General features: G+C 41.2%; 1 protein-coding gene across 2 annotated transcripts in view; it reads right to left on the bottom strand.

Moving 5' to 3' along the window:
* Positions 1-1,032: 1,032 nt before the first annotated feature.
* Positions 1,033-24,210, bottom strand: part of ppp2r5eb (protein phosphatase 2, regulatory subunit B', epsilon isoform b) — a 51,099-nt gene continuing 27,921 nt past the window's right edge. For both annotated transcript variants that reach the window (XM_085392020.1, XM_085392021.1), the window contains exons 3-14: positions 12,533-12,729; positions 8,981-9,082; positions 7,635-7,727; positions 7,344-7,474; positions 5,673-5,732; positions 3,930-4,038; positions 3,500-3,553; positions 3,212-3,262; positions 2,991-3,110; positions 2,691-2,818; positions 1,738-1,839; positions 1,033-1,424 (exon numbers count right to left, since the gene is read on the bottom strand). In XM_085392020.1, coding sequence (XP_085248146.1) covers positions 1,325-1,424; positions 1,738-1,839; positions 2,691-2,818; positions 2,991-3,110; positions 3,212-3,262; positions 3,500-3,553; positions 3,930-4,038; positions 5,673-5,732; positions 7,344-7,474; positions 7,635-7,727; positions 8,981-9,082; positions 12,533-12,729 — 1,247 coding nt within the window. In that variant the 3' untranslated portion in view covers positions 1,033-1,324. The remainder of the gene's footprint in view (positions 1,425-1,737; positions 1,840-2,690; positions 2,819-2,990; positions 3,111-3,211; positions 3,263-3,499; positions 3,554-3,929; positions 4,039-5,672; positions 5,733-7,343; positions 7,475-7,634; positions 7,728-8,980; positions 9,083-12,532; positions 12,730-24,210) is intronic.

The raw sequence follows: 24,210 nt of genomic DNA, 5'->3' as shown, positions 1-24,210 counted from the left end.
AATGAATAGGAGTGTGTTTACATGCAGATGGTTCTGGATTCAAATTGTTTCTGGTTTGTATGTGTTAATCTCTTTCTGTTATAACATCGGGCAACCAGCCACATTGCCAGGGAAGTTAATAAAATGAGATGCTGAATAACTATAAAAGACTCAAAAGAGACACTCGTCTCATGGGACAGGTGAAACAAAAGCACCAGGAGAAAGTTTGCACAAAGCCCCCATCACCATTTCAGTTATTGCTGTGTGGAACATTTATGACTGCACACGTTTAAAGTTTGTTTTGAGCCTTTTTGTTGTTGTTGTTTTTAACATCATCTGTATTGGCACTACCACCAGAGGGCGCCAAAGTAAAGGGGGGAAAAAAGAACCCTACACTTACTGCTCAATTTTCAGCATTTCAAATCCCAAGTTTGACAGTTTTAGTCAGGATTTATGTAGTTATGTACTCTCCTGATTTGCATGGACACACATGTAAACACATTTAAAGAGTCAGTGGTGTGTTTGTGTGCACTGTGAAAGGCCCTGTTGTCAGATTAATGTGTGTTTGTTTGTTCGATTCATTGCCTGTTTTAAACAGGAAGCAGAATTCGCAGACAGGTTGGTGAGGCCAGGGAGATTAGGGGTGTCCTTTGGATGGAATGGGGCGACTGTGATTGGTTCACTTGGGGCCTGGTAAGACCGAGAGGGAACAGAAAGATGGAGGCAACAAGAGGAAAAGCAAAGAGGAGAACCAAGAAAATAAAAATGACATATGGGACTACACTGAAGAAGACTGGGGTGAAGAGTTAAAATCAATCTAACCTCTCTTTTTTGTGTTTTTTTTTAATATTTTCCAAGGGTTCATTCCATGTCCTACAGTCCAAAACGTTTTTTTTCTTGTTTAAATTCCCCTCCCACACAAGTGATTTTCTCATTTTCTATTTTTTTCTTCCTTTTTTATTATTATTATTACTGTTTTGTTTTTCCATTTGCAATAATATCAGTTTAAGGGAGAAAAAAAGAAAAAAAAACAATTATTTACAGTGCTGTTGGAATAATGAAAACAGACGTAATGAATCTACTGTAAAGTAAGTCGCACAAACACAGGAGGAAAAAAAAAAGCATAAGAAAAAAAAGAAAGAAAGAAAATTAAGAAACCAGCGAGCGCTCTGTGTCGATCCAGAGACGACAGCCTGTATCAGGAGCTCTGGGCAGACATGGCTAATGTCGAGGGCAGGAGAGTCGGGATCAGGGCAGAGGAGGAGCGGGGAGTCGGACGGGGAGAGGAGGAGGAGAGGAGCAGTAGGACAGGGGAGGGACAGAGGGGAGCGCAGCGCTGTCTTTGTTAAGTTGGGATGATTCCGTCGCTCCTAAGGCCCCGCTTCAGCTCCAGGTCCTCCAGCTTCTTCCACAGCTCCTCCCGTTCCTTCTCCTTCTTCTTCTCACTGGAACACAAAAACACATAAGCATTAAGCACAAAAAAAGCATTAGCTCCAAGTGAAAAAAATAAAGAAATGTTTTTATTGAATCAGTCACTCTAAACGGAAGTCTGGTGCTCTAACTCAAAGTATTTATCAGTGTGGCTTTTCTTTAACCAACATCTAATATTGATCCTGAGACTGACACAGTGGGGTGATAGTAGCACTGTGTGTGTTCCTGTAATGTGTTAAGCAGCTCCCTGGAGGCATCACAAACTATCACATTATTCATGAGTCCCCATCACCCCTGCTGCTGCTGCTGATGTGAGCAGCTTCTTACCGCTGGCGGTCCGACTTGTAAGTGGCTGTGAGTTCATCAAATAAGGTACTGTTCATCTCCATGAAGGCCTTCAGTACGTTGTATACCAGCGCCACGATTGCCCTGAGAGGGGAAAAGCACAGACAGAGTAAGACAACTTACAGCGGCACATTTTTATTGCTCCTTCAGACTTCTGTGGTGGCAGACACAGAGCTTCCAGCCTTCATTTTTGGATAAATTATGGAGACATCCAGCGATGTGTGCCCAACTGATTCGCAAACTAACAAACATTTTTTTCCATTTGAGATCAAAATCAAGCCCATTTGTAGATTTTTCCAAACATTCCACATTTATTCTTAAAAACAGGAACATGCTGTTCCTATTAGCACTGGAGTATAACCCTCTTTAAGATCCATATGTGCCCCATGCACCCCACAACAGGCACAGCCAGCTGGCATGTTTCGATGACTGGTTGTGTCTACAAACGTATCTGAATAATATCAACACTTGGCAATAAATTCGGAATAAAACAACCAAAAAACAGGTACACGATAATGAAGTATTTTTCAGTAATTTATATTTTCACCACTGGCCAGCTAAAGTCTAATTTGCTGAAAATCAGGAATAAATGAATGTGCATGCATGTTTTCCTGTGTTAGAGCCCTGACTTTGCCTTAGGAGAGGAATCCTGAGGTGACTAGTAACTTAAATGATCATATGCAGTTTCAACAATCTACTTGTGATCTTCAAATTAACACTAATTCCCAATTGATATCAGTTTTTTAAGCTATATTTAGCTGTTCGGAATTCAGATTTTTCTCAAGAATGTGGACCATTGTAATGCAATTCTGCTGGGGTACAGAGGGTTGTATGTGTGACTCTACTCAGGTCTTGAAGTATACATTTCCTAATGAACATCAGTAGAAAGTGAAAACATTAAGCCTCATCTATTACACAGAAGTCATGCTACTCACGGGTTCCAGTGCTCTTTGGAGATCCTGTAGAGGCTGGCAAACATGATGGGCAGGATGACGCTGGAGTTCTCCTCAATCAAACTCATGATGTACTCGTTGTTCCAGTAGTAAAGAGCTCGCTCTGCAACCTGGGACGAGACGGACGCACACTAACTGAGCCATGTCTTCATGCCACCAATAACCACTCGTCACTCTTTAATAACCAATAACTGTTTAAGCACAAATGTCCCCCATGATACAAATTAGGCCACCCCCACCCCACAGGAAACGTAGGCATTGTCACAATGAGTCATCGCTGACCTGGAAATGTGGGCTGGAGACACATCTGGAGATCTGTTTGAAAAGCGGCTCCTGGATCTTGACGAACTGTGTGGGTTCGATGACGTCCAGAATCTCCTCCAGCTCCCCTAGAAACATCACCTGCAGTGCCGTGGAAGAGGGACAATATCAACAACACACAAGATGATTGTTATTGTTGTTGTTTTGGGGGTTTTTTGCATTTAGCAACAAATGAGCCTCACCTCTTTTTGACTGCAGGTTTTTGGCCAGAACTTCAGTAAGCCTCTGATGACCTGAGAGAAGATGCCACAGTTCATACAGTTGGCTCCTTTTCCCACCCCCCCCACCCCCCTTTTTTTTTTTCTTAAATACAAGTATTTGAGTTGAAATAATAATAACAGTAATGTCATTCTTTACATTTCTGACTCTGTCGTTGATGTGAAACACTTTCATGACAAACTGGGAGGGGGAATGAAAAATGAATGTCACACAAAGATGACTGATAGGAGGAGTTGTGCATAGATACTTACTGGTTCTGTTAATGTTGGGTCTTTCTCTAGGAATTGTACAATGCAATACGCCAACTGTGAGGAGAGGAATCCGGAGGTTAAAACTAACATCACATTAAGCCTCGAGCAAGGCTTACAAGAGCAGCTCAGACGTACAAACACAGCAGTGAAAGAGCTTTCAAATGATTTTACTTTTTAAACCACTGTGTTTCTGCTGATTTTCACGGCTGCTGTCAACTATAATATTATTACACATTTAGATTCCTTCCGTGTATAAAAACACACAAACATACACATAAGCTATAGCACGAAAGCACACCTTAAAAAGCAAACAGGATACTTTTCGAGGTTCCAAGTTCTGTTTGTGGATAAACTACGCCTGGGATTCCACCAAATCTAAAGGTGGCAGATATTAGCTTTTACCCACATACTCTATACACACTATTGTTACCTGTGCATGGAAGAGGGACAGACTCCTGACAGTGTGGAGGGGAATCAACACTTTGACCAGAAACTGTTTATGCTCTGCTTTCAGTGGCAGAGCAAAACCATTGATTATACTGGAAGAGAGAAGGAGGAGACAAAGAGGAAAATGTGAATATAAATTAAACAAGAACACATAAAAGAACTTTATTGTGACCCTATGAAAGCAAGTGGAAGATCAATGAGCTGCAGACCAAAAGAACACTGTTTATACGGGTGATGTGGCCTGGGGAAGAAACACAGACCTGATGATCCTCACAAAAATCGCAACAATCCTGTTTGTTTTACATTGTGTTGTATCAGATTCGTGTTTGTTTAAGCGACAGTGCTCCGTGTCTATGCTGTGTGCCAGACAAATGTCAGAGATGTTATTGAATGTATGTGCCAGCAAGCTCTCCAAGGAGAAGCCCGTCTCATTCCCATAGTTGGAGTGTTTCTTCTGGAGTTGGTTTGACTTCATCTAATGTTGGTTGATTGGTTTGTCACGCTCGTCCAGGCTCTCCCTGACAATCAGTTGAAGCTTTGATAGTCAACAACAAAAATGTATGACTGTCAGAGGTCGGACTGCGGATCATGTTCCATGAAACACATCGTGTAATTTGTTATCTGCCGACCTTAACGTCATATACATATCAGTGTTTTCCGCGGGTTAACCCTCTGTTTGTGGCACAAACACACAAGCATGCATTCCTAACTGAGCTACTAAATAATACTTTTATTTTTTACGTTCTTTGCAATTATTTCAATTGGCTCTATTTTGAATGAGTCTCATTGCAGTCCAAAGCTACTGTCTCAGACTGCAGGTGGTGAATGCACCCCTGAAGTCCTTGTTGTTATGCAACCTCGACGACCTTGGCAAAAGGTCACATGAGCCAGTTCTCCAACTTTTTGCAGTTTCTAGTTAGAATGGCCCTCAGCTCACAGTGGAGCTCCAGAGGAGAACAGAGACTGCTGTTGCTAGCTGCAGTCCAATCAGTGTGACCACAGGATGAGATCTTCTCCGAAGAAGCGGCTGAACGATGTGGAAAAATGGTACAAAAGCAAACTCAAAAGAGCTGACGCTAGAGATTGCCTCTCCCAACTTTCCTCTTATTTAAGTTCAAAGTCTGATTACAAAATGTTTTTAAAATGGTCAGAGTGGGCACCCAGATGTTAAGTAATGTCTGTGTAAAACACTGCAGGTTCCAGAGCACTGAAGACGTTCCAAGGAGGTTATCTGGATAAGTTTCTGGATATTAAAATATTTTTATTAACAAATAAAGTATTACAGAAAAATGCCCTTTTCTCTGTCTGACCTCAAACAACTCGAATCACAAAGTCAATGTACTTTCTATCTTGCTTCACTGCTTAAAAAGACTGTTAAGCTGAAAGGAGGATTAATTTACTTCTCATCTCCAAGTCAAACCGTGCTGCTGGAATTCACTCTGCTCTGTTAAAATCCTGTTTTTATGGAACCTAATCATTCAGCGTTTTAGTTCCATGTCTTTAGCCTCCTTGGGTATCTTAAAAAAAAACTAACTCCAGCTTGCCTGATTAAATTAAAGATGTTAAAAAAAATCCTCATTGTTACATCTACAAAACCACAGCAAGATAGCAGAGTTGAGTTGAGTTCTGCTGTCGCTCTCAGGTCTCAGTCACTCAGGCTAAAAGCATCAGCAATAACAGAGCAGAATGTAAATGTGTGTCTGAGGCTCAGAGGCCCCCCACATACCTCCCCAGGATCTCCAGCAACTCAGCCACCCCGTTGAAGTGCTCCGTCTCATAAACAAAACTGCAGACAGACAGCGAGGGAGGCAGACCGAGGAGGAGATGAGAGAAGGCACACGATGAAAAGACACAAGCACTAAAACTCTCAAAGAATGGCAAAAAACAGGTAATTTGTAAATTAACACAAATAATGACAAAACACACACACACACACACACACACACACACACACACACACACACACACACACACACACACACACACACACACACACACACACACACACACACAAAGAGGAGATCCAGGTTTGAACCAACAGCCACAGATATTTCTAACATCCTTCTCATCCTTTGGCTGTACAAATAATCAGAACAGAAGCAGAAGAGTCTCCGTAAACTCTCAGTGTAAGCTTGTTTGCAATAACTGGCTCTTTTGGGTAAGCGCATACTTTATTCATTTACACATTCAGCAGACACACAGTGCCATGATCACTTATTCTGGGGTGGGTTTCTCCACGTTTGAGTCCCATATTCTCTTTATTGTGGCCTTTACAAACTTCTGAGGAACACTGACACAAATGTAATTATATTAAAGGAAAAACCGTCATCGGCTTTCAACAGTGTCATTGTGCCTGGGTACTGACTCTATAGATGGCAGGGATAAACTTCGTTCTTCTGAAACATATTTTGTTATTTGGAGTTTGGATGATTGTGAGAAAGAACAGAAAAAGAGTGAAAAAGAAGGTGTAGAAGAATAAAGTGAAGAGGAACATCAAAGGGAAGGTGAAGGGAAGGTGAGGTGAGGAGGAAGAAAAACAAGATGAAAAAAGGTGATGAAAGTGAAGAATGAGGTGAAAAACAAGGAAGAAGGTCAAGAATTATTATAAGACGAAAAAGGGGAAGGAGATGATGATGAAGAGGACATAAACTTCCACGTGATGTCACCAACAGGAGAAATCAGGTTGGGACGCTAATCAGAGTTGTCATTTTTCACATGCATCACACAGCAGGAGACAGTCCACTTTAGCTGCGTTTCCACTAATAGAAATGTTTGGTTTATGGAGGAAATGTGACCCACTCATATGACTTCACTGAACAATTAGCTGCTCTATTCTTGCATACGATCCAATCAGAAGTTTGGTGCAGGGTGCAGGACTCAGCCTGCTTAACAACATTTGTGCTTTCTGGCATTTGTTGGATGATGTCTACGAAAACTCGGGGCTGCTGTGCATGTGTGCAAAGGGCGTAGGACATTGGTCCATATTTCCCACAGGTGTTCAGCTGACAAGACCATAGCTTACAGCTCACATCATTTTCACTTGAACAGCACCGTCATCCAGGAGAACAGGGTACACATCATAAGATGAAGGAGATCGCTCAGAACAAGTCTGTATTGATTTTCAGTGACCTTTCCCTATAAGGTGAGAAGTGGAGCAAAGCTCTGCCAGCAAATATTCTCTACTGAATAAGAGAGCCATCTGATCCCCTCACGGCAGACATCAAGAATTCAGCTCTTTGCTTTTATTTGTGAGCCTTGTCTATTCGAATTTTTAGCTCCACTCTGCTGACTGGCAACTTTCTACCGTGGCTTCCTTCTTATCGTGAAAAAAATTCCACTCACATACAAACACAAGCTTTTTCCAGCCCAGGCATCTGAAGAATTCATGTTTACTCACCGTAGAAAAATATTATTGATCTGTTTTCGTATAAAAGCCCTCAGCCCCAGGAATTTGCCGTAGATTCTATGCAAGACTGTCTTCAGATAGTCTCTCTCCCGAGGGTCCTCGCTGTCAAACAACTCCAAGAGCTGGACACAAGGTGAGGGGGGAGAAAAGTCAATTTTAGGGAGTAAGGCAGAAAAAAGCAACGTGCCTTAAAAGCAAAGAAAGATACGAAAACGCTAAACTGACAGTAAAGAAGATGATGAAGTAGAAAAGCAGAATTCTGAAGGTGACTCAACAACTCACCTGTAGGACAAACTTCTGGTCTATGTACTTTTTGGCAATGCTGGGCTGGAATTCCTGACTCTCCAAGAACCGAATGAAGAACTCGTATACCAACTGGTGATAGAAACACGGTTGATAAAGAATTCATGTTAACCTCCGACGCAAACAAAACTTTGTTTCACATGATAACAGGTGGAAAAGAATAGAAAAGTCCAAAGGCTCATCGCTTCTTCTCAGATATTAGTGCATTGAATTAAGCCCATAAATACTCAAACAGAACTGGATTAAAGGGAGAAACGGCTCAAAAGTCACAAAAAGCAGAGTAATCTGGGATGAGCAAGGTAGAGAAAAAAAAGTCCATTTAAGTTAAATGGAGTTTAAATGTATATTCTGGGAAATATCATCATCCATTTTTCCATATAAGAATGAAATAACCACTCTCACAACCATCATAAGACTAGAAGCATGGGGGCACTGCTAGCCTGCTTCTGTTTGAGATTCAGCAACAGGCCTGCAAACACCTCTAAAGCTCACTAATTAGCGTGCTACAGCTCTTTCATGTATTATGTATTCAAACACAACAGTACAATTTGGTCTTGCTCTTGTAGGCAGCCACATACACCCTTCTCCACACGTGGACTTTCCAGGGCACACCTCCACCCCTCTACCTGCTGCCAACTTTCACTTCAAATCACATCATTATCTGCAAAGCTACGGTCCACAAAGACTTTCTGCAGGCCTGCTGCCTTATTGCCATCCTCACCTGATCCTAGCCAGTTCCTTCCATTTTATGATTTCCTATCTCAGGATAGTCCAACCTTCTCTACTTCCAGCTTTTCAGCACACTCTTTTCACTTCTCCATCACCTTAACTTGTGGTACAACCTTCCCAGCTTAGCGCCTCCTCGTGTTGCCACATTTCTTATTAAACACTGCATTGTTTGCTCATCCCTATATTCCCTCCTTTTAGATTCCTAAATTTTCTCCTTACATCTCAAGACTCCTTGACACCCTTCCTCCAACTAGATCAAACACCTGTATCATAATGACTGCCTCCTTTGGTTGGCCATCTTTCCCATAACTCTCCAGTACTACTTTGCTCTTAACTTCCTCCTGAACTCTACCCACCACTGCTCTTGCTTCAGCCTGTTCTAAGGAGCTTTACCTGGCAACTCACTGATAACTGCACAGAAATGTGGGTATATAGACAAACTTAGCAGACGTTAGTAAAGAAATTACACCAAAGTACCCCTAAAGGGTTGTCATTACACACACACACACACACACACACACACACACACACACACACACACACACACACACACACACACACACACACACACACACACACACACACACTTACTTTACCTGTAAGTGTGGCCAGGAGGCCTCAAGTGTGGGCTCATCCTCTTCAGGGTCAAACTCGTTACTGTCACTGGGCGGAAGGGTCCGGAATATGTTGTGAGACACCTGGAACAAGAAAGCGGGAACTTCAATCCAGTGACTGGAAATTGGGGTTCTGACCCAACATATACATGATAACTGCTGTTTACATGAGGGATGCTTCAATGCAGGGAACTGTTCCCTCTTGTCTAAAGTCTAAATCTTATGTACACGTAAACATTTTAACTGAAACTAGGTGTCAGTTTAAACAACTTTCCAAAACCACATTTCAATTCATGCCTTAATATTTGAGCCTCTGCTTCAGTACTTCAGTTTTTCTTCGAACACTTTCTTCGAGTGGATTGACAGGGTTAAAATTTAACAAAACATTTTTTGGGGAATTATTACACACAACCATGGACCTCCTTGTCAACTATTCTGATGCATTTCTCCATTGAACAATCTTCAAACACTGCATCTTTAACCAGACCAGCATGCTTTAAATCTGGCAAGAAGTCAGAAGTCTCACAATCCTCACTGCAGCATCTACATATGTCTACACTTCAGCTTTAGAGTACTTAATTATGTGTTCATAGTCTACTAGATAACAAAAACTACCATGAAGCAGTACATTTAGCCACATACAAAGCAAACCTAACAGAGTTTAGTGTAAACCACATCAGTCCAGATGTGTGTGGCAGGTGATACATTAGATTCACTAAGAATAATACAATGAATTACAATGCTGTCCACATTAGGGCTGGGCCATATTATACCGTTCACGGTAATACCGGTATAATGTTAGGCAACGATAGGAAAATGAAATATCGCGATAGAATGGGAGTAAAACGCGCATGCGCAGTGCCTTTGTTTTCATACGCACATGGCCGATTGTTGAGTGAAACAGATGAACCAGAATTGGTTTGTACAAATGGTGCAACTTCCGTGATGTGGAACTGGTTTGGTGTTTGTCCGTCAGATACACGACAAAGCACATTTTTTTGCAGAACATGCAAGCGGCCGTCGTTATTGTCGGACTAAGATGCTCTTAAATCTGGGAGTAATCTGGGTCCTAAACTCCGTATCCTTCTGGTCAAACGAACACTGCAGCATCACTGAGAGTTAAAAACTGTCTAAATTCTTTCATCTTTAATAAAACGATCAGCATTGCTGCTTTACCAGGTGTAACTATGAAGTTTAACTTCCAGGCATCCATGAAAACAAAATTTATTACATTTAACGGAGTTAGAAGTTAGCAGGAAGCTAGCGGAAGTTAGCTCGCTAGTTTCGCTAGTTACCTAAACATGATATTGCATGTTCTGACTGAGAGATTACTGAAAAAAATCAAACGTACAGCAGGATGCTGTAAACGGACCAAACAACTGAGATAATCCATCCACAATACGAGGTTAGTCATTAATATACTGCAACAACATGGGAATAGAGCAGCTGCCAGAGAATTCAACATTAATGAATCAATGGTACAGAAGTGGAGGAAGCAAGAAGAATGAGTTTAATAAAGTTTGATTTATCTGACTGCTTTGTTTCGCTTAATGTGCGTTATAATCCCGTGCACCTTATGGTCCGAAAAATACGTACTGCACACTGCAGTTTAATGTTGCAAAGCACCTCTTTTTAACTTCAGTGGATATTATACATGGTTATGCTCAGGATATGTCAGCCCATTTCTACTGGAAATGCCTTTTGGTTAAACTTTCAGCAAGGAATTTGCATTTGCACTGTTACATTTTTATAAAGCTTTAATGTACATAAAACCAGCTTCTTGTTTAAGTGAAAATAAATGGAAGGTTGTCTTTTTGCGCTAGTAATGTTGTGGAGTTGTATTTTGTCTCGCATCAATTATATCGTCAGTTATATCGTTATCGCAAATTTTCAAATATATATCGTGATAAATATTTTTGGCCATATCGCCCTGCTCTAGTCCACATGTATGTCTCTTCTTAATGAGACCGACTTTGTTAACTCTTATCAAAGAGTTGTCATCAGGCAGAAACCTCTGAAAATAATATTGTGCTGTGTCAGTTTTTCTAAATGTCCATTAGACCAGTATGTTTTCTGTCTCAGCACAGGACTGCTTCTTTTACAGTACCTGTATGTACTGCAGCAGACCTTCAGTTATGACTGTCCTCAACGGCCTGAAGATATACTCTGTGGAAGGCTCCAAGTAATTAAACATAATAACAACTTGGTGCACTAGGTTAAAAAAAAAAAAATAGCTTTGAGTACTTCAGGGCCTCTGTTCATTGTGGGGTCTGTGTTCATTAGCTGAACATACGTAGCTGCCAACATGCACACCAGCTCCTGTTCTGCTCTTATTTTCCTCCTGTGCATCTGCTCATCTCCTATGTGTCTGTACACAGAGCACTCAAAAATCACTGCTATGCCCCTGCTGAGCTAGGAAAAGAGGGAAGCAACATTTCAACCACACAGGATTAGTTATTTATTCTTTAGTAGTAGACTTTACATACTAAACCCAAAAAATGGACGTCCCGTGGGGCTGGATAGGGTCTGTGGCTGCTGCCAAATCAAAGAACAGAACTAAAAGTGAACTAACATAGCTCATAAATTTGACTGACCTACAAGAGAGAAAACGAAAAACAACTACAACTACTCCTTCCCTGAGAAAAGAACACAGCAACACCCACTCGCCTGCTCTAGTGAGTCTAATTAAAGAATCAGACTGAAGCTGAATCAGTTTCCTCCCACTGAATAATGACAAGTAACAAATTTAAACAGAACATTTTCACTATGTCCACTCACACCTTTACACCATCAGTGCTGAGGGCTGCAGGGGGCCGACATTTTCCAGCCGTGAGACAAAACATGACTGCACAAAAAGACGACTGGGAAAAGTGAAATCTAATTATTACAAAGAAGCTTTTCTTTAAGAAGTAAGCTTTGACCCAAAGGAGGCACACTATGCAAACATGTCTGTCAGTACTCATTTTCAGCACCATTGGCTTTACACACCAACACTACCTACAAGGGCCACACAGCACTGCCCCATCAATGACTCGAAATTTCAAGGTGCATGCTACCTTAATGTTTCACGTGTGTCAAAAGACAGTAAAATTCTTTAGATATGGGGATGACACGCTAAGACAGGAAACATCTCCAGACCCCACTGACAAAAACAGACATTTTTACCTCATTAAATGTAATAAAATTTACAGTTTTTAGTACCTGCTCCAAAGAGGTTACAATTTTGGTAGCAGTCTGTGAAAAACGATAGATTGTAAAGTTTTGAATGAATGGCGAACAGTCCATTAAAATTTAGATTCCATCCACAAGGTGCTCAAGGTCAGCTTAATGATTTATTGGTCAAAAATTGACAAAAGGGCTTTGTGCAGACAAACCAACACCCATCACTGCAAACTTTCCTCCATCTTTGAGATGAAGATGGTGTAAAGTTGTGAGTGGACATGGCGAAAACAAAAAAACTGAACTTCAGTGTTCTGTACAGACAGAGTGCAAATCTACTGTTTACGCAGAATGGGCAGATTCATTCTTTCTTACCATTTTCACAACCTCGGGGTAGGCCTGTTCTGTCAGGTAGCCCCGGCTTACGGTCACGTAGTCCACCAGCTCGTTGAGCGTGGAGCGCTTGTACTCCTTCATCTTGAGGTCTGACAGCGTGTCCATGAAGTCAAAGACAGTACAGCACTGCTGCAGCTTCTTCAGGAACAGCTCCGGCTGCTCCGCCGCCGGCACGTCTAGACAGGCAAAAGCAAACACAGGGGAAAGAGAAAGATGATGACAAAGGTTAGATAAATTGGTAAAGACACATATCTGGAGCGAGCAGATGCTTCTGACTCCCGCAGCTACCAGAAAGCTGTAATAGCAAACACCACATGGTCAAAGACGGGCAGAGTAAAAACAGGGATTTGAGCAGACCTGGTGGGACAGAGGCCTGACACACAAATAACCACATTAATATTTATTGATTTCTTTTTTCATTACCATTTTATGAGAAAAGCAATTAATGGTCATGGTCTGGATTCTACCCTTTGAAGCTAAAAACCTGCTTTCTCCATGAATTTACAAACTAAACAATTAGCACAGCAAGTTGTTGGTAATGAAAACCATTTTTAGCCACATTGAGATCAAGTTATACTTTTTTTACTTCTTAGTCAATTGTCTACAGGCAGATTGGGTTAAAGACACATCCAATACCATGTAGTAGTTAAACTGTTACTGATCTGCCCTCATCTCGTGCTGATTTTGTCGCTTCCTGAATCACCTGTTTTGATATTTGGAGCGAAAGCAGAGCATCTCTGTTTGGTGTAAACACAAGATGAAGTAGGTGGGTAGTTACAGCCACAAAGAAGAAAATGTGTGACTTTGCCTAGAAGAAGAAATCGAAGTTTCCGAGCTCTCCAATAGATGTTCACGGAGGACTGTTCAAAAGAAACGAAGGATGCTACCAGTGCATGCCTCAGTTGTAAAAGTGTGCTTCTTGCTCTGCAACAGCTTTTAACTTATTCATCTTCCCTGCAGACCACTGTCTGCACAGGCAGGATGAGTGTGACAGCCTCATTATCCAGCAGCGAGTGTTTCTGATGGGAGAGGCAACGCTGTCACGAATTGTGTGGATGTGCAGGCAGAAGAAGGCGGCAGGTGTCTTTATTCTGATCCCACTGTGACAGACACGACAAGAAGGTCGCACAGAGTTCAGACCTGTGGGGGAGATGAGCAACAATCTTCCCAGATCGCCACAACTCAAGACCCGGTGCTCTCATCCCGGCAGGACTGGGCCATTATTATGTAAGAGATAAGCTGCTGCTCTGAAGACAGCACACTGCTACTACTGTGCATGTGTGCGCTCCACAATTACACTTCAAAGCGCTTGGCTGCATTTTGAATTCTATTGCTACTGACGATGAGTCACAATATACATGTAAATGAGCGAGAAAGTTAGGGAGTACCGGTGAAATGACTTTTTCACCTCACCATAACATGCAGGTTTTGTGATAATGAGTAGGTGATTCCTTATTTTACCTCTGAAATACTTCATTTTTCACCATTTTCAATTTTACAAACCAAATAATAGACTGAAAGAAGGAAATATGCCTATTTTATAGAAAGAAATGCAAAAGTTTTTTTGCATATTTGTTGATTTTACTGAGCTCTCTCACTTGAGCAGGCTCTTTCCAGTAGTAGAAATAGTGAAAAGCACTGATAAGCGACATACAGATACACAAACTGTTACATCAAGTCTAGTTTTAACTACAAATCATTATGAAAACAAAGAGAAATTCAATGCGATGCCTTCCTTTAACGTGCTTCCTGTCAGTCTGTGGCAGCTCCAGTTTAGCCTAAACTAAGATGACTTTAGTCAACAAAATCCAAATCCAATTCAGCTTTGTAAAAACTCTGACAAGAGGGGAACTAATAAAAGTTCAAGGACACATGATGTGTGAAGCGTCTATACATCGGTGTTGCTGTTATGAAGAAGCAATCACTGTGAGGCTGAATAGTGCATAAACTGTTTGTATGGCAGAGAAGCAGAATCATATTAACGTATGACCAGAATACTTCAACTGTGCTGTAAGCATCCTGTGTAGCAAACCTCAGCATCCTGTTAGAAATAAAAAGGGTTTAAAATGTCTTCTACTTTACTTCCTTTAAATAATATTAACTTGGGAAATTAGAAAATGATCTGCGGCTGAAGAAACATAATTAAACTTCTGTATAAATGGATGATTTGGTTCATTCTTCCTTTTTTGTCAGCTCATTACAATGAATGGCTAAAATCCTCTTCCTGAAGCTCTGACCGTTTAAAGAGAAAGTGCAGTTTCCTGTCCTGGGGAAAAAAAGTCCTCTGCAGATCTCCTTGAGCGCATTTAAAGTGATTATGCTGAATGTGTTTTGATCCAAATGCCACTAGTTACTCACGACCTGCTGGCCTCCTGCTTTAGCTCAGCTCATTGAGGATGCATCCAACCGGGCCAGTCACAATCAAACCCAAACCCTGGCTGACTGGCAGCAGTCCTAATCCCTGCTCCACTAACTTCCACAATAAACGTTCATTTATCAGAGAGAATGCACAGCAAGCTGATTTTAGCTGAATTTTTCACGTTTGGTTGAGGCGTTACAACACACGCAAAAATATTCTTATCCTGCCAAGTTTACTCAGCGCTCCAAATAGCCCACAAATTGTGCTGCAGTCTTATTGTACACATAAGAGGGATTCACTCTTTTCTGCTCAAATTAAACAATCTGCTTGATAAAGAACATCAGAAATTAAGACAACTAGAAGATTCATTTGCACTACTTTATTGCGTTGCTGACCCCAGGGATGACCTGGTTTTGTGGTGTTTCAGCATCCATTTCTGTTCACTGCTTTAGCTTAATGGCCTGCAACACAACCCTTATTTGCTCACTCTTATCACTCATCAGTGTTGGATTCAGCAGTAGCAGACGGCAAACCCAAATAAACCAGCACACACAGTAACACAGTAAACAACTTTCCTGACCTATGGTCTCTCTAGGTGAAGAACGAAAGATTTTTTGGGCCAAAATAATGGTGTGTCCTCCGTGTTCTATCCCTGTATGTTCCTCTCCACATCTAAACCTGTTCCTTTAGATGAGAAGAAAAAAGGGCAGGTAAAGATTGTCCTACGTCATGTCTGTGTGTATGTAGTCTTCTCTTTGAACACATAACTGCAAAACAGGAGAGTAATATGGCATCAAAGTGGTCCCTCTTCTTCCACGTCATGTGTTGCATGTGAAACACCCTTCATGTGCATGCCTATGCATCGTGAAATATGAACTGTGGGCTGGAAAAAAGTGCATGCATCTTTATCAAGAAGGTTTCATCTGTCACATTGTTGTGTAATATGCATATGGGTGACAAGGCTGTATACAGAGGACAATGTTCAAGAAAGTGCTATACAGTGTATAGTGAGTGCAGAGGGCAGTGTGCAATACAAGAATAAATATGCTGTCCTCTGAAGATGCACCTTGATATCTAGCACGATCTAGCCAGATGTTAGTAACAGTGCTGTAAGACGGTAGCGTCTGAGAAACCTGGAGGCCAAGTCAACACTTCAGAATTGTTGTGCTCCTCAATCCATTGCTGAACCATTTGTGCTTTGTGGCAGAATGCATTATCCTGCTAAAAGAGGTTTTCCATGAAACGGTGTACATGGTCTGCAACAACACTTAGGGAGGTTGTATGTGTCAAAGTAACATCCACATGTAAGGTAGGACCCAGGGTTTCCCAGCAGAACACCTCTGCCGGCTTGCCTTCTTCCCATAATCCATCCTGACTCCAAGTGTTCCCCAGGTAAGCAACACATAGTCACCTGACCAGCCATGTGCTGTAGAAGAAATTCTGATTCATCAGACCAGGCCAGTTCTCACATGCCCATCAGTGCTTTTTATAATTTCTGCTGCCATCACCTTTTATGGTGGTGGACAGGCATCTGCATGGGCACCCTGACTGCTCTGCACCTATGCAGCCTCATACACCACTGTGATGCACTTTGTGTTCTCACGCCTTTCTATCAGACCTTTTTGGCTCCCCACATGCATCAATGAGCTTTGGTTGCCCATGACCCTGTTGCTGGTTCACCACTGTACCTTCCTTGGACCACTTTTGACAGATACTGACCGCTGCAGAACGGGAACACCCCAGAAGAGCTGCTATTTTGGAGATGCTCTGACCGAGTCGCTTAGCCATCGTAATTAGGCCCTTGTCAAATTCGCTCAAATCCTTACACTTACCCATTTTTCCTGCTTCTAACACATCAACTTTGAGGACTGAATGTTCACTCGGTCCGTAATATATCCCACCCACTAACAGGTGCCATGATGAAGCGATAACCATTGTTATTCACTTCGCCTGTCAGTGCTCATAATGTTATACGTGATGGGTGTATATCTGAGGTTCATCACCCCAGTGGCATCAGAAGAGAGCTCTTTCTTAGCCTCTGTATTTTATGTTTGGCTGTGTATGCGCCTGCAAGCTGTAACAATATACATTATTATGTAGTCCAATTTGTTGCACATCGCAGCAAAAAAACAAAAACAAAAAAAAAATGTTCTTGCTTGCTTTGTGTGTACTCCTGCACTCTTTGGTGTGTATGTGTGAGTCCTTCCTCTCAGTACAGCAGTGTACAGTATGCTGTACATCATTACTGTAATTACCCGCTTCACAATTCGGGGTCGGATTGTGTTGGAGAGCCCGGGGCCTCGGAATCCTGCAACTCTGCTTCTGTTGAAGCATGTGAACAGCCTTAAAGGAAGCTATTAATAGACAGATAATCACAAAGGACAGAGTAATCCCTCCACACAGACAAAGCGAGGGGGCATAGCTAAACGGCTTGGAGCTGGCTGAGAGACTACCAGGGTGAATGAGGGGAGAGAAGCAGAGAGAGCTAGAGACACACTGTGCATAAAAATGTGTGCAACTGTACTTAAAAGTATGTGAGAGAATAAGCGCGCGCGTGTGTGTGGCCTAGGATAACCCAGAAACCACCCTGATATTGCGCGCACACATATAATCTCAGTTAGGCCCAGAAATCAGCACAAAGAGCAGCCTGTGGTGCAGCCGTATATGAAACCTCTGAAAGGGGTCCCAGAGAAGGTTATTCTCTGTGTGTATGTACATCAGAGTGGATATCAACAAGTAATCTTCTGTAAAAACAGCCTAAATGATGGAGGGGGAAAAAGAAAAGAAGAAGAAGAAGCAGCAGCAACAAACCAACCGTATTCCATCAGCATTTTCTAGTAAGATAAAACTTCAAATCTTCACAAAGAGTTGAAGGTGAGGTCTACTAAATACTTGTTCGGTCAAACTAACAGTCCAAAATCAGAGTTTATGTTTAGCACTGATGATCAAATTAAATAACTGTACAATGTGGAGCTCCCTGAATGCAAAATAACTATGATGTTTATGGTTCCACATTTTTCATGCCATGCTCCCCTCTCCTGTCTGCCTCCTCACAGCCTATTATCTGTAATTTAACCACAGCAGCAGCTAACAAATATTGTCATTATCCATTGTAGTCACTGGGTCTTCAAAATGCCAGAAAAGGCTTTTAAAAAGTCCTGTGCGAGTCGGCAGTGCATAAGGTGGCATATTCAAATTCCCTGCACTGTCAAAAGGCCAAAAATATTCAGCTTAGTAAAATAGAAAAAAATTTAAATGTTCATATTTAACAACTGAAACTGGGGGACTTTTGGCTTCCTGGCCTCATTAAAAAGAAACATATCCATCCCTCAAAATTTTCTCTTGTAATTTCCTTTCAGTAATAATCAAATTATTTATTTCTCAGCTACTGTCTGCTTTTTTTTTTCCTGTAAAACATTACGGTGTTAATTTGAATATGGGAATAAAAATGCATTCAGAATATTGTAAAATAATGTCATTCTGAGAGCAGAGTAGTGGGACAAATGCAGGAGAGGGTCCATTCATAGCCATTAAAAGGTTACACTCCACTGCAGACTGCCACGTTGTAGCTAATGCTTCCTATTAAAAATGATCAAAATCATCATGAAGGATAACACCACACATTATCTAGTTAAACATTCAAACATATACCAGCTTCAGTAAGACCCTTCCAAGTTAACCTGTCTCTTTAAAATCACATCTCTGTGTCGATGCAGAGGGCGGAAAGTGATTTTAACGCAAAGCCGCAAAGCAAAAGGACGAAAGGATAGAAAAACAATTACTTGCCCACACACAATCTAATTGTATGATTAACCACAATAGCCCCATTCAAACAGCCAAACCCACTCACCTTCATGGGCTGCATAACCCTACTACCAATGTTTGCAACTGTAAGCATAACTGATGAAGTTGATCTCATTTCAGAGTGTATATAGTTTCATATATACAACTACCCATATCACAAAGGGCTTTTTACTTCTACCATGCCTCTTTATCCCCAAATCCATTTAGCTGGTACAAATGTGCTCTGTTTTTTCTTTAATCCGCCAGCCACTCTGGACAATCGATGAAACTCATGAGCGTTTAGCGGTTGCTGATCCACACTGTCAGTCTCTTTGAGCAACAGCAAGCCATGATTTGTAGGATCGGAATGACAATATGACTGCAGCAGAGGCTAGTAAAACGTAGGCTGCAAAAGAAAATAGTTGGAAGGAATACGCCTGCATGTATTCTGTTTTTTCTTATATATCTAGACTTGCTATGTCTGGTAGCTTCAATACCTTTATGATGCTTAGGTCAAGAACAGCTTGGTTTACATTTGTGGTTAAGACTTGCAAATCGAGAAAACTTTGGGGGCACTTTTAGAAATTAATACTGGCTATCAAATATAAGTCAAAACAGTTGGTGCCCATGGATTAGCTAAACTTATTTCAAGCTTTGTAGGTGGGAAGTACACTGACCAGCATACAGGGACCAGGAAAAAAGAAGAAGAAGAAGGAAACCCTAATGCACAAACACTCACAGCTTCTCTGCAAGTCTAACACAGACGAAGAACGTGATCTATTAGATGCATGCAATACAATGTTAAATACAACATTACATGACCGTCCCTGTTACACCATCTAAAAAGAAGTAATCGTCCATAATGAAATCCTGACAAACATAAATCAATAGAGATTGATATGCTAAGATTTTATTTCTCTAATTCAACCATTTATTCCATCTGAGTGAAAAATCCTCATACTAAGTGCTGCCAAAGCTTCTAACCAACTTCATTATCACTTCATTATTCAGCCTCAGTCTAAATGACAAAATAATAAACTCTCTCAGATTATCAGCAAAGGCAAAAACAAGCACTGCACCTGAAGTCATTTGTGTTGTCAGCTTCTAGATTACTTAAGTAGCCTGAGAGGTGTTTATTAGTTAAATAAACTGTAAGATTTATAGCAGGGTGAACATATTTGCTGCACTCCTTTCTGTTCCCATTTGACTCACAACTTCACGCAGACATCATTAGACAAACAGACCTTCAGCCACAATAAGAATATTAGACAGAGGTTTTGAACACTCCACAATACAGATGTGAACTTCATAATCCAATGTTTCAGGGGTATCAGTCTGGAGTAACACTGTCATATTCAATTGTCCAAATGAATCTTTCTGACTCAAAGAGCAATTTCTTTAGAAACCTCACAGACTTTAACTCTGTGTCCTTGAAAGACCATCAAGCATGATGGTAGACACTAGGTCACAGAACTAGAAAAGCTTCACAACTTCTTGCAAAGCAAACTGCTCTCATATCAACGAAACTATTCTGAGATACTTTATGAGCGCGGCTCTGGCCTGCGGAAACACTGATGCACCACTCTGGCTTCAGCCTCACCCTGATTTTCTCCTCCTCCTCCCTGCCCTCTTAGTTCTGTTCCGTTTCTCAGCTTTGGAAGAGACTCTCATCTGGGCTCCCTGGCAGAGGAAGAGAGAAGTCGGTGCTGCTTAATTAATGGTGGAAAAAAACTTAACTCACAGCACGAGAGAGCAGTTGGATGTCTCGCTGCAGGAAATCCTATAAGTCAGGCTAATTACATAACAGCATGAACCTATTGAATGAAGGGTCAGAATCCAGCAGCTTACATTTGTAATTGTCTATTTAAAAAAAAAGCTTGTAAAATCTGTTGTTTAGTAAGCTTATCATTCAGCCATTTAGCAGAAATTCTGAAACGCATGCTCTAATGAGTTGGCAAAAATAGTGACTCTGCAGTGGAAGCAAGCAGGGCACAAAAAGTGTTTGGTTTTTTTTCTCCATCTACCAAAGCATGGCATGCCTTTCACATTACAACAGCATCTCATCATTAAATTTAGGGTGGTGGGTGAATGAAACAGGGGAATTTTAGCATTTAGCAAAGGTGATTTCAAAAGCAAACAGTCATTTCCTCATTAATAACATGAACGAACCGAGATATTAAGACTAACAAGGGAAAATATAATGTTTGTGCCCACAGCTAATCATGTGAGTGATGACGTCTGTCCTTGGAACAAGTGAAGTTGAGCTGAAGCAGTCAACTGTTTCCGTGTGGCCTGCGGGTGAACTCCGCATGTTGACGGGGTATAAATACAAAGTGGGGCACGGCTACTGGGATAAATATACACAGAAAACTAAGGCTTTAAGACAGCGGCAGGTTTGGAAACAAAGAACAAGACTGAATCAAAGCCTTTGGTGAAGAAATCCTTTGGAACAAGAATAAAAATAAATACAAACAAAAACACAATAAAAATGTGTGGGGAAAATTATCTCACCCCCTCACTCTGATATGAATGAAAATGTAATATCGATTTTAGCACAATTAAATTGTGCTAAAATTAATTGCGCGCCAATAAAATTTGAGGAGACTATTGAAATGCTAAGTGTCTCAATACTATCCTTCACCATCTTTTAGATTATACTATCGTCCGTGCAGTACAGGAGAGACTTTAGTGGAAGTACAAATCTAGGAGGGGAATCATAGAAAAGTATCAGGTGACCAGGCGGCACACTCTTTAAGAAGAGTACACACACACAGACACACACAGTGTAAATGGGAAAGTCCCTCATCTCTAAAAGCAGTCAATGTGTGTGACCGGGTGAACAGGCTTGAGTTACAGCAGGAGAGAGAGAGAGTAAGAGTGAGAGCAAGCACAAGCGGCTGCAGCACATGGGCATAGTACGAAGGTTAATTTGCAGAATTAGTCCTGTGAAAGAGAGAGAGCGCTCTATGTACACACACACTTTGTCTTCTGCCAACGCAAACAACAGTCATAAAGGTATAAACAGTCAGGACTGCAGATAAGGAGTAAAGGCAGACATACCCTCTGATGGAGGGATGCTTTGGGTGTGGCCTTTGCACTTCTTGCTTCTGATTGTGGCTTTCAATTAATGTTATTTACGCTGATAAAAAGGTGTTGATTCTTTATGGAGAGAGATTCGCCTCAAAAGGGTTGCAAGTGTGTGCAATGGGATTCACAAGCATTAGCTAAGATTTACAACTGTGTACAATGGTCTGTGTGTAACTTTGGAGGAGTCACACGTGCATGCTTCAATCCACACACAAATACAAAGCAATCTGACCACGTGTGACTCCACAAAAGTTACACACAAATCATTGCACAGAGCTGTAAGTCGTAGTTTGAGCTTGGGAATCATATCGTTCACATTTGCAACCGTTTTCAGGCAAATTTCTCTCCATAATTTTTCAGCCCCATCCCCTTTTAGCAATTGAGAACAAATAGCCAGTGAGAGAGGAGAAAACAGGGATTAACTATGCCTCATCAGCAGCTCTACAAAAAAATGACAATTTTCACTTTGTCATCTCCAAAAAGAGGGCAACTAAGTGGATAAAGTGCTCAAATACTAAGCTTTTAACATTGTCAAGCCTGTATTGTTTTGCAAAATACTCTCTTTGCAAACAAAAATAGAAGAAACTGCTAGTTTAAGGGGACCTTTTATGTTCATTTTCAGATCTATAATTTTACTCTTGCACTCTGCTAAAGTAGCTTTGATGATTCATGCTGAGCCATGCTGACTTGATAGCATCATGAAGATGCTGCAAATTTGTCAGCTACAAATCCATGACGCAGTTTTCTACAGTTCTAGGGGATGAGGGCACTGTAGTCATAAATGGATGGACATGGTCAGCAACAATACTCAGATAGGCTGTGTCTAAATGATGCTCAAACGGTACTAAGAAGCTCAAACTGTGCCAAGAAAAAATCCACCCACACCATTACAACACCACCAGCAGTCTGCGCTGGGATGGATGGATCCACGCTTTCATGTTGTTTATACCAAATTCTAACCTTACCACCTGACTGCTACCCACTAATAGTAGTGCCAGTTACCCCAAGGCAATGTCAAATCTGGCTTCAAACTTCAGCAAACAAAATATTTATACAACTGTTTAAATTCAAAAAGGAACTGTGTGTTTTCAGTCTCCCCTTTCCCAGCATTCACTGCTGTCAATACAGGGCCCATGAGCCAAAGAGGTTAAACATTACATAAAGGATTAAAGTGAGATGAGATGATAAATGCTCACTGTCATAACATCTGTTCGGTTTTGGTCTTCAAACCAGGATAGACGTGACCCAGCAACATCAGCTGTCAATCCCAACCTCAACAGGAAGCTGATTCACCACCAACTAACAGATGATCACGATGCTGGGCTGAAATGAACGCAACTCAAGTTAAAGGGCCACTGTAACCATGGCAACCAAATCAAACAAAGGCTGAAATGGTTCAAAGTGCTGCTGCTTAAAGCAATTACACTTTCAATGCAGAACTGAAATGTTCCTTAGTTTCACCTGTATAGAATGGCAAATGGGCAGTCTCCTTTTCTTTTTGGACATACCTCCCTGACATTTCACTATACGGACAGCTTCCTGTCAAATGGTACATGTGGTTTAAGGATCAGATAATTCCAGTACTTCTTATCACATTCTGAAGGAAGATGAGGCACCAAAGACATGGAGGGAGGCGATCATTTCAATTATACCACACACAAAAAAATTTAAATATATAGAGACCAATTTAGGTACAGGAAGACCTTGGATAATTGATCATGTGAATTAGGAAAATATTACAGTAATTAGTAAAGATGGCAAAAGGCCTCTCTCCCTGAGACAGCTGGGATAGCATCCAGGCCCCATTTAGTTTATTAAATGCATCAAAACTTTGTAAAACTTGCCAAATACCAGAATTAAAATTAGCAGGCACCTCAATCAGAATAGAAACCCAGAGAGGGGTTGCCAGCACGGATGCCCACTTAGCCCTACTCCATTTGCTTTGTACACTGAACCCCTAGCACAGTTAATAAGGGATGATGCGAAGCTAAAAGGAACAATGGTCAGAGACCTTGAACAGAAGATTTGTTTATCTTTTTGTTGTTTGTAACCACAACAAAGGTTACCATTCCCAAACTCATGTTTCTGCTGAGAAGATTTAGAACTTACTGAAGCTATAAAGCACATGAATTTCACAACTACACATGCCATTAATGGGAAAGAAAACTCTATATAGACAGCACACTGGGAGCTAAAACCAAAGGTCACAGAATGGTCACAGTGAGAACTGATGGAAGGTTTAAATATTGAAATTAGATTGGTATCAATTCCTAGCGTTCAGTTTTGTCAGATGGAGAACTGCACTTCTTCCAGGAAATTCATATAAAGTTACGGCTCAGGTACTTTAGAAATACAACGTACTTTAATAGTAAGGATGGGAATCAAAGACTTGTTCTTGTAGAGAACTGGTTCTCAGTAGACCAATTCC

This window comes from Rhamphochromis longiceps, linkage group LG19 (genome assembly GCF_057381845.1).
Source record: "Rhamphochromis longiceps isolate RC_006_pf linkage group LG19, R_longiceps_female_GT1.1, whole genome shotgun sequence".
Taxonomy (NCBI): domain Eukaryota; kingdom Metazoa; phylum Chordata; class Actinopteri; order Cichliformes; family Cichlidae; genus Rhamphochromis; species Rhamphochromis longiceps.
Note: the sequence above shows the minus strand (reverse complement) of the source record. Positions and strands in the feature narration are given on the sequence as shown.